At 59.4% G+C, this 9,957-nt stretch overlaps 2 protein-coding genes across 4 annotated transcripts in view; one reads left to right on the top strand and one right to left on the bottom strand.

Moving 5' to 3' along the window:
- FLRT1 (fibronectin leucine rich transmembrane protein 1) overlaps positions 1–6,296 on the top strand; it is a 15,043-nt gene extending 8,747 nt beyond the window's left edge. Inside the window, exons 1-2 of one of the 2 annotated variants that reach the window (XR_003915310.1) lie at positions 909–3,748; positions 3,804–6,296. Coding sequence is in view for 1 of the 2 variants with exons in the window: in XM_029956675.1 (XP_029812535.1) it covers positions 988–3,012 (2,025 nt within the window). In the remaining variant the exon portion in view is untranslated. Of the gene's footprint in view, positions 1–908 lie in introns of those variants that run through there. The other variant, XM_029956675.1, reaches the window with a different exon arrangement.
- Positions 1–9,957, bottom strand: part of MACROD1 (mono-ADP ribosylhydrolase 1) — a 142,744-nt gene that overhangs the window by 98,727 nt on the left and 34,060 nt on the right. The gene's annotated exons all lie outside the window — the stretch shown is intronic.

The raw sequence follows: 9,957 nt of genomic DNA, 5'->3' as shown, positions 1-9,957 counted from the left end.
GCAATTTTTCCATTTGTGAAAACTGAAATTACACCTTGCAGCTGGTTGCTTCAGCACGGACCCCTCCCTCTTTTTATTTGTGTTATTTCTTTAAATGCAAGGAAACAGAGATACGGATTATATATACACATACACATGAAAGTTGCATGATTTGGGAAGGGGGCAAGGTGTGGAATAATTTCCCGCACAACACAGAGCCAGGGAGGACACCTCTGATAGAGAAGGTTTTCTGTAAGTACACAAGAAAGGGATTCCATTGACACCTCATTGTTCTGTCTATAAAATGCATGAGTGACAAACAGGACATGTTGTTTTCACGCCAGACGATGAGGCTCCTTGCTCTCCGCCACTCATCGTTGGTTAATGCTGGAAGCTTCTTTTTTTGCAGGTTCTACACACACACACACACACACACACACACACACACGTTTTGAGCCCACAGGCCTCCCAGAAACGAGCTTCTCCTTCAGACCCTGAGTACGAGCCAGATAGGGATGCGAGTTTCCGTTCCAGTGAGAAATAGCGGCTCGGAATCCATAAAACCCGCCTTAAATCCATCCCATCAACACCGACCAGCCACTTTTAGCATTAGCCATAAAGACTGGCTTACTGTGAAGTCTTGAAAGAAGAATCAGAAACTGCGGCGCGGCTCTCACTAAATTAACCTCACCCGCGGCTCGAAATCACCATCCGGGAGGCCCGAGACCGCGGCCGCCTGACTCACAGACATCTTTGCTCCCGATGAGATTTAATGTGAGCCAGATGTCGTTAGAGTCTGGCCTCAGCCCAAGGGCCCACCTGAGATGTCACCTTGGCACAAAAAGGGCCGCGGGGCACACGCCTCGAGGCCTGACCTCTGCCCGGCGGCGATCCCTCGGCGGCCGGCAGGTGAGCGCCATGACTCGCTCTCACCGCGCGTGTCTTATGCCCGTTGCAGGTGTCGAAGCTCCAGATCAGGTGGGGCCCGGCTCCCCCCAGCCGTCCACCATGGTGGTGGCACAGCCCACCGCCACCGCCACCGCCGCCCCTGCCGCCACCGTCACAGCCACCGTCGTGATGACCACGGCCACCATGGACCTGCGGGACTGGCTCTTCCTCTGCTACGGCCTCATCGCCTTCCTGACGGAGGTCATCGACAGCACCACCTGCCCCTCCGTGTGCCGCTGCGACCACGGCTTCATCTACTGCAATGACCGGGGGCTCACCTCCATCCCCGCCGACATCCCCGCCGACGCCACCACCCTCTACCTGCAGAACAACCAGATCAACAACGCCGGCATCCCCCAGGACCTCAAGACCAAGGTCAGCGTGCAGGTCATCTACCTGTACGAGAACGCCCTGGACGAGTTCCCCGTGAACCTGCCCCGCTCCCTGCGGGAGCTCCACCTCCAGGACAACAACGTGCGCGCCATCGCCAGGGACTCGCTGGCCCGCCTCCCGCTGCTGGAGAAGCTGCACCTGGACGACAACTCGGTGTCCACCGTCAGCATCGAGGAGGACGCCTTTGCCGACAGCAAGCGGCTCAAGCTGCTCTTCCTGAGCCGCAACCACCTGAGCAGCATCCCTTCGGGGCTGCCGCGCACCCTGGAGGAGCTGCGCCTGGACGACAACCGCATCTCCACCATCCCGCTGCACGCCTTCAAGGGCCTCGACAGCCTCCGGCGCCTGGTGCTCGACGGCAACCTGCTGGCCAACCAGCGCATCGCCGACGACGCCTTCAGCCGCCTGCAGAACCTCACCGAGCTCTCGCTCGTGCGCAACTCGCTGGCCGCGCCGCCGCTCAACCTGCCCAGCGCCCACCTGCAGAAGCTGTACCTGCAGGACAACGCCATCAGCCACATCCCCTACAACACGCTGGCCAAGATGCGCGAGCTGGAGCGCCTGGACCTGTCCAACAACAACCTGACCACGCTGCCCCGCGGCCTGTTCGACGACCTGGAGAGCCTGGCCCAGCTGCTGCTCCGCAACAACCCGTGGTTCTGCGGCTGCAGCCTCATGTGGCTGCGGGACTGGGTGACGGCGCGGGCGGCCGCGATCAGCGTGCGCGGCCTCGTGTGCCAGGGCCCCGAGAAGGTCCGCGGCATGGCCATCAAGGACATCACCAGCGAGATGGATGAGTGCTTCGAGACAGGGGCGCAGGGCGGCTCGGTCAACGCCGCGGCCAAGACCACGGCCGGCAGCCACGCCTCTGCCACGACACCCCAGGGCTCGCTCTTCACCCTCAAGGCCAAGAGGCCCGGGCTGCGCCTCCCTGACTCCAGCCTCGACTACCCCATGGCCACGGGCGACGGCGCCAAGACCCTGGTCATCCACGTGAAGCCCCTGACGGCGGACTCCATCCGCATCACGTGGAAGGCCACGCTGCCTGCCTCCTCGTTCCGCCTCAGCTGGCTGCGCCTGGGCCACAGCCCGGCCGTGGGCTCCATCACGGAGACGCTGGTGCAGGGGGACAAGACCGAGTACTTGCTCACAGCCTTGGAGCCCAAGTCCACCTATATCATCTGCATGGTCACCATGGAGACCGGCAACACCTACGTGGCTGACGAGGCGCCCGTGTGCGCCAAGGCGGAGACGGCAGACAGCTACGGCCCCACCACCACGCTCAACCAGGAGCAGAACGCAGACCCCATGGCGGGCCTGCCCCTGGCGGGCATCATCGGCGGGGCCGTGGCCCTCGTCTTCCTCTTCCTGGTCCTGGGGGCCATCTGCTGGTACGTGCACCGGGCCGGGGAGCTGCTGGCCCGGGATCGGGCCTACAACCGGGGCAGCCGGAAAAAGGATGACTATATGGAATCCGGGACCAAGAAGGACAACTCGATCCTGGAAATCCGAGGCCCTGGGCTGCAAATGTTGCCCATTAACCCTTACCGCGCCAAAGAGGAGTATGTGGTCCACACCATCTTCCCCTCCAACGGCAGCAGCCTCTGCAAGGGCACGCATACCATCGGCTACGGCACCACGCGGGGCTACCGGGACGGCGGCATCCCCGACATAGACTACACCTACACATGATGCCGGCCGCCCGGGCCGCCTCCGCCCCAGCTCCCGCCTCCTCCCGGCCCGGCGACGACGTGGCTTTGCCCCAGCCTGCTGCCATCCCGTAGTGCAAGGAAGAGAAATTCCCTGATGACTTTCCCAGCAGAAAGCAAAGTTTGGGAAGACGGGTTGATGATTTTCTAGAACACGACAGTGGAAAAAAAAATTTTTTTTTTTCTCTAAAGAATAGAAGGTAGGAGGGGGATTTGACGTTGGTGAAGACATAATTTATACCAAATTATGCCAGGTGGGGAGGGAAGGACTAAAAATAATATTGCAGGCAGGGTTGGGTCAGGTTTTTTTGTTGGTTTTTTTTTTTTCTTTTCCTGAACTGGAAAGATACTACCTGTACAGCGTCTGCGTTCGCCTAGTGCTCTGTTCAGGGCCGTCACAAAAGGGCCGTCAGAGAGAAGAGCCAACAGGCGAGGCCCCCGCGCAGCCTCGCTGCCGGCTGCTGACAACGACGCGACGGAAGGTTTCCGGCTCCTCGCAAAGGAGAGGGGGGAAGAAAAGATCTTTTTTGCTACAGAGATATTGTCCTGAAACCTCTTCCCGGGTTCTTTCCTCACCGTTTCCCTTGCAGGTTTGCAGAAAGAACACGTCTCTTACTGCATTCTTTGAACAATGGTGTAGTCCATTAAAAAGCAAACTTTCTTTATACTATCCTGCAACCCTCTTCAGTTGCGTGCGTCACGCTCCCAGCCACCCGGAGGTGCGCCCATCTCCTCGTCTGTCTCTACGTCCTGTCTCTAAGTACAGACGGGGAGATGGAACCACACAGACACGGTCCTTACTACTTCTTGGGTCAGTTCGTACAATTTCCCGAGACAATAGAGTCACGAAAATGTTGTTTCTGCCTAGAAATCATTGAGTAAGTAGACGAAGGGGGGTGGGGGACAATGCTGTTCCTAAAGGCGGAGGTGTGTCTGTCCTGGTCGGGCGGCTCGGGAGACCCCAGGCGAGGGGTGCTCTCGGTGCGACCCTATCTCAGGTTGGCCAGCGCTGGGCCACGCTCCTTTCTGATACAGAGAAACGCTTTCTCTGACTGCCAGTGTCCTTGTCTCTCTCTCTCTCCCCTTGCCACCCCCCAACACACAGATACAGTCACCTCAACAGCGACTTTCTTGTTTCCTCTGTACCCCGTGCTTCCTCCCAGGACAGGTAATTGGCGCAGGGACTTTTTTCTTTTCTTTTTTTTATCAGCTGATTAGACCTAATGGTTTCCATGGCTGCTCACACGAGGCTCAGAAAAAGACATGAAAATTCTCAGAAGAGCCCTGGGAGACAGCAACCCCCCCTCCACCCGCCGAACGCAGATCACTCAGCAGTCAGCACCCTCCCCCCGCACCCTGCTCCGAGGGAAGACTAAAGCTCCAGAGAGGCCAGCAACCGAAGGGCACTGACCGGGGGCCCTCGGAAGAATTCAGGTTTTATTTCCTCCCTCTGGAACGCGTGTCGCCACCATTGATCCACATGGCATTGCGATCTGGTGAGCCGTGAGATGAAAACAATAATGAAACAATGGCGGCAGATCTGGAAAGGAGGGCGGGGCGGTCCTCGGCACCCAGGGAGCCTGGGTCACCACCTGTCAGCGGGCCGCGTGTGCTGTGCTGCGGAAGAGCCATGTCAAAGGAGAGGCCTGGTCCGAGGGCAGGGAGGATGAGAAGGTTGTCCAGCTCCTGGTGGTGGCGTTTTCAAAAGGCCTCAACTGCTTTGACAAAAAAGCCAAAGGCGGGAACAGGAAGCTGAACACAGGGCTGCCAGGACAGACCCGGGGGCCGGCCACTCGCCGCTCCTGACAACATGTGCCCCTTTGGCGAAGAGGCAGGGGTTGAAAGAAGTGGACACAAGAGCCGCCTGAGCAGGGTGGAGGACGGTGGGTCTCCCCTGACGGGGAAGGCCAGCTCCCCAGCCCCGGGGAGGGGTGGAGGGCAATGGATGGCTCTCTCTAAACTAAAGCCTCCCGCCCCCGCCCAAACTTCCCCACTTGAATCATTTTCTCATACAATGAGATCAGGAGAGAGATTTTTTTCCAAGCCTTAATTTCATGTCTCTGTGAAGGTCGTGCTCCCTTTGACCTGCAGCGCGAGCCCCCCCCCCCCCCACACTCAGGCCCTTTCCCACAGCCTGGGGAGGAGCAGAGGGTGTGTTGGGAGGTGGGGCATTGGCTCAGGAAGGGGGGGCAGGGACCGAAGCCCGAGGTCCCTGCTGTTTCAGAAACGAGGTCCCCTCCCTCAAGGCACCACCCGTGCCTTCTCCCCGGGGTCCCAGGCCTCGGCCTCCCCATGGCCGCCCCACCAAGTCCCTCCTGCGGCCATGCTTGGTCCCTCAGTCTTACTCTGGGTCCTCCTTTCTCCTTGTACCACACCAGGAAGAGGTCAGATTACCCCCTTAGAGGTTAGGAAGGCATTTGGGGAGTGGCAGACGGTGGAGAGCAAGGGCTGGGAAGGCCTGTGGGTCTCGAAGGCCAGGCCTGAGGGGGCAAGCTTCCCTCCCCCGCAGAACAGGCCAGACCCACCTGGGCCTCAGGACATTCAGGTGTCCTGCCTACGGTGGGCTGCTGCAGGCGTCCCTCTGAGGACAGTGGACAGTCGCCGGCCAGGCCACGGGGCCGCTCTCACGGGTCTACCCTTGGCATCAGACATCCTCCCAGACTCCTGAGCGAGCTCCCAAATGTCTGCCTTCTCACGGCCCCTCAAGCCAAGGAGGGAGCCTGAAGCCACGTCCACTCTGAAACCATGTCCCCTCCTGGTCCAGCTCCTCTGAGCCCCTCCCGGCCTCCCCCCCAGCCCCCTAGCAGCACGTGAGGACACATGCCAGACCACCACTCTGTCTAGACTCTCCCCACTGTGGGCAGCCGCCCTGACCCTTGCCACCTCTAACTAGCCGGCATACCCTTGCTAGTCTCGGCGTTGATGAGTGTATTTTGTGGCGTTTATAGCAGGTTTTTAAGTAAAAAAAAAAAAAGAGAGCCCACGACACTTCTTTGGTTAAGTGGTCTACCCTTCGTGGTAATTAGATGTAGTGATTAGAATCTCTTTTCTATTACATGGCAATTTTCCTTTAAATTTCCCCTAAAAAAAAAAAAAGAAGAAGAAGAAAAGAAAAAAGGAAAGAAAAGGCAAGGAAGGAGGGAAGGCAGGGCCAGGCGAGTCATTTGCATTTTGCGAATGCGGCCTCTTGTAAGCTCGGCTCAGGCGTGGGGCCCGACGTATGGAATGCTTAAGAGATTACTAAGAATAAAATCTATTAATTAGTCATACTCAATTCCGCAGACATGATGTGCATCAAAAGCTTCTTTTCTTCCCTTTTCTCCTTCCCTTTTCCTGCAGCCTCCCCGAGGAAGCCTCCATCTTCTCTAAATTGTCTCCGGCTTCCTGGGCGGCCTCTCTGGTAACATGGCAGCCGTGTGGCTAACTAAAGGGCCTCCCAGACCTGGGGCCGGATGCCAGGCTTGGGGGCAGGAGCTGGGGCATTGGTCCCTTCTGGCTCTGAGTGACGGCTGGCAGGGGAGGTGACCACAGCTGGGAAGATGTCCAGGGCCGGTGGGGGGGCCCGGGCTTCCCCACCAAGAGCCCAGAGCCCAGCCCTGCCTGTGCCTCCTCTCCTTCCCCCTTCATCCTTCCCCTCAGGGATCTAGGGAGGTCCGCCAGGAGCAGAGAGCCACAAGGGGTCAGGAAGGGTTTCCAGAGAGCCAGAGGGAAAGCATGTTTTGTAAATCCACAGCCTCTTCGTCCCCTTCCGCAAAGCAGAGGGTGGGCTGAGGCAGGAGGCTGGCTGGGTGCTCCAGAGGCCAAGGAAGGGCTCCTCCCTTCCACCGATTCTGGAAGATTCTAGTTGGTCCAGTGCAGGTGACGGGGGCCCAAAGCAGGAGGGACGGGCCAGGTGAGGTTCCCTGCAGCATCCCGAGGTGGCTGACGGGCTGGAGAAGGGCTGGGCAGGTGCCCAGGACGCACCTGAGTCTCCGCCACCTGCTCGGAGCCCAGGAAGGAGGGAGGGACACCCCCCTCACCACCACCACCACCAATGGCAGCTCCAGTCCCAAAGCCAACCCACTCCCCTCTAGAAATCTGCTTCCTGCAGAACATGCCAGGGAGGAGGACGGGGCTTCTGAGCCTCACGCTTATGAAAAATACAACAAGGAAAATTGGATGCGGCACACAGGGAGCAAGGGAGCTGGGAAGGCAACCAAGAGAGAGCTGGGGCGTTTGCTGGAAGGAGGGGCCTCGGGGTGCACAGTGGCCTGTGTCCCCAAGGGCCACACCTTGCTCTTGGGGCCAGGGACACAGCCAGGCTCAGCTGTGGGCGTCCCGTGTGTCCGTGTCCCCTCCAGGCGCTCAGATCAGTGCAGGTGATGGGCGGAGGCCGCCGCTGGATCGGCGCCAGAGTGAGTGCTAACAAGCAATTCACAGCCCTGCACAGGCCTTCCGGAATGCAGACAGAGGAGGCATCTTTTTTCTTAAGGAGGGATAAAAAGGCTCAAAAATGCAAATCATTACCGTTTACAACCAAGCGAGGCTGCTAAATTGATTAGGAGAGATTAAACTCCTTGGAGGTGAAGGGAAAGGGGGATTTTTCGCATTTTATGAACCTGCCCCCAGTGGCCCTGTGCAAAGCGGGGATTTTCCAGCCGGGCTTGCAGGCTGCCCTCCTGCGCAGCCCCAGGAGGAGCCGGGGTCCGCGGCGGCCGGCACCACGCAGGCCAGGGTGCCCAGCAACGCGTGCTGGACAGAGCTTGGGCTGGAGCTCTGTTCTGCCTCGGTCCAGAGCCTTGTGCTGGGGCCTCTGGGAGGGGGTGGGTTCTGCCACCTACGCAGGTCATTCAGAAGCGGCCCCGGCCCTCCAGAGTCCGTCCTCCTTCAGGGGTGAAAAGCAAAGTGGTCGGTCTAGTTACTTAGAGAGTTAAGACTCCAGATTCCCCAGGGGAGGTCTGTGATTCATTCGGTGCTGCCACTGAGTACGAAGTGGGGCCGATCATAAAGGGAATGAATGCTGAAGGTCAGGGAAGAGAAGCTCTGGGACAGCAAAGGAATCCGATAGTGAGCTCTCTGTCCCTGGGAGCATTCAAGCACGTGAGGGGGCTGTGGCAGATATTTTCCTGCCTAAGCCAAAAGCCTGGTTCTTTGGCTAGAAGATCCTGGTTTCCAGCCTCAATCTATCACACCTCAGGACCCTGTAAGGAAGAGATCAAGAGATGTTGACTGTGCTGCTCAAAACGACCAGTGTCCCCTGAAAAATCCCAGGTTGGGGCCATCCCACCATCAGGTGGCCAACCCTGTCCAAGAGCTGCTGGGGCCACCAGAGACGCTGCCAAGTTCCCATGCTCAGTACCCAAGACGCACCGGGAGAGGAAGTGCACACCCGCACACTCCATCTCAGAGTCTGGATCTGGGGGTGGGAGGGGGACCCACCCCCTGCCGCGGGTCCCAGGCTGCCCCTCGCACCCTCGGCAGAGCTGCTCTCCATGCCAGGGCCCCTGCCCCGCTGAGCGCCCTCTGCTGTGCCACCACGGGCTCTCCTCCCCACTCAGCGCACTCAGCACTGCCCGCTCAATCCATCCATCCATCCCGGCCAGGTTGACGGCTGCCTGGGGCATTTTTCACTCTGTGTTTTTAAGCATTTACCATTTCTTTTGAAATGGTCCAAGTGGTTGCCTGAAATATCTACGCTCGCTGCTTTAGAAACACAAAAAGATTCCCTTGGCTCTTGAGTCCCCCCCCCACGCTACCCCTTACTCCCTCCACCTCTGCATTTTTAACATATTGTTTCTCTCTGGTTTGGAAATTCTGTTGTTGCTGAGGTCAGGCCCGCTTTCTCGCTATAAACGGATGGGAGGTGTGCCTAAGACCCCGATGCTGCAGGGGCACAGCCAGGCTTTTCTCCGTGTCGCCCTGAAGACACTATGCACAGGGCAGACCTTTGGTCTGGGGGCAGCTCCCACCCTGCTCCCCGCTGCGGGGCCTGGCAGGCCGGGGGCTTGAGACCACTGTCTCTGCCCCCTCCAGCTCTGTTACTAAAATGCCCGGCTTATGCTGGGAGGGCAGTCTGGGCATGCCGAGGGCACCTGGTTCCAGGGGCTGCCCAGGTCCCCACTTCCTAGCAAAGCTCGCCCCTCCGGCACTGTGGCCACCATGGTGCTCTAGCCGCTTTTTCCCACACCTACCCACGCCGTCCGCAGCCCGCACCTGAGTTCCCAAAAGGCCGAGTCTGGAGAGTCTTTGCAGGAAGGTCCTTACTGCCACCACCCCACATCTGTTTTATGGCCACCAGGGTGAGTGGCCACTCTGACAAGATGCCAGGTCCCCGTGCTCCTCTGTGCCTGGTCACCGGGGCCCAGCACAGTGCCTGGCACACAGGGGTGCTCCCTCTTCTCTTCTCCGATCCTCCCTTCCCTTCTTGTCCTCCCCCAGGCTCAGGTCAAAGGCCCAGGCGGATGTGTTGGCAATGGCCTCCACCCCATCCTGTCCCTGCCTTGCCGGCAGCCAGCACAAGGAGGGGCTCCTCGAAGCTGCTTTTCCCTCCGCCCCTTGGCCCCACTGATCCCCAGCTGTGGGCCTGAGGGGGAGACCCAGCCCTTTGGCGAGATCTAGCAGCCAGCGGAGTGACTCAGTTTCCCCTCTCCCGGCGGAGCCTCAGGTGGGTGACGAGGAGGGCAGAGACCCGGGCGCTGTCTCACCTTGTCTGACGCCCCCACCCGGAAGCCCTGCACGCCGAGCCACCCGGCTGGAGGAGCTAATGGAGCAGTCTCCTCCAGACAGAAAAACCAATGCAACAGGAGCCAAGAGTCAAAGCCACAGCAGACACGGGGCCGCCACTCGCTGTCTCCCTGGAGCCGGGCCGTCCTGGGCGCTTCTCAGCCGCCCCGTGCAGGGGACCTGTTTGCAGAGTGTCCTGCCCACCTCTGGATGGCCCGGTTTTCGA

Source organism: Suricata suricatta, chromosome 11, assembly GCF_006229205.1.
Source record: "Suricata suricatta isolate VVHF042 chromosome 11, meerkat_22Aug2017_6uvM2_HiC, whole genome shotgun sequence".
NCBI lineage: Eukaryota > Metazoa > Chordata > Mammalia > Carnivora > Herpestidae > Suricata > Suricata suricatta.
The sequence above is the reverse complement of the archived record's forward strand: the minus strand, read 5'-3'. Positions and strand labels throughout refer to the sequence as shown.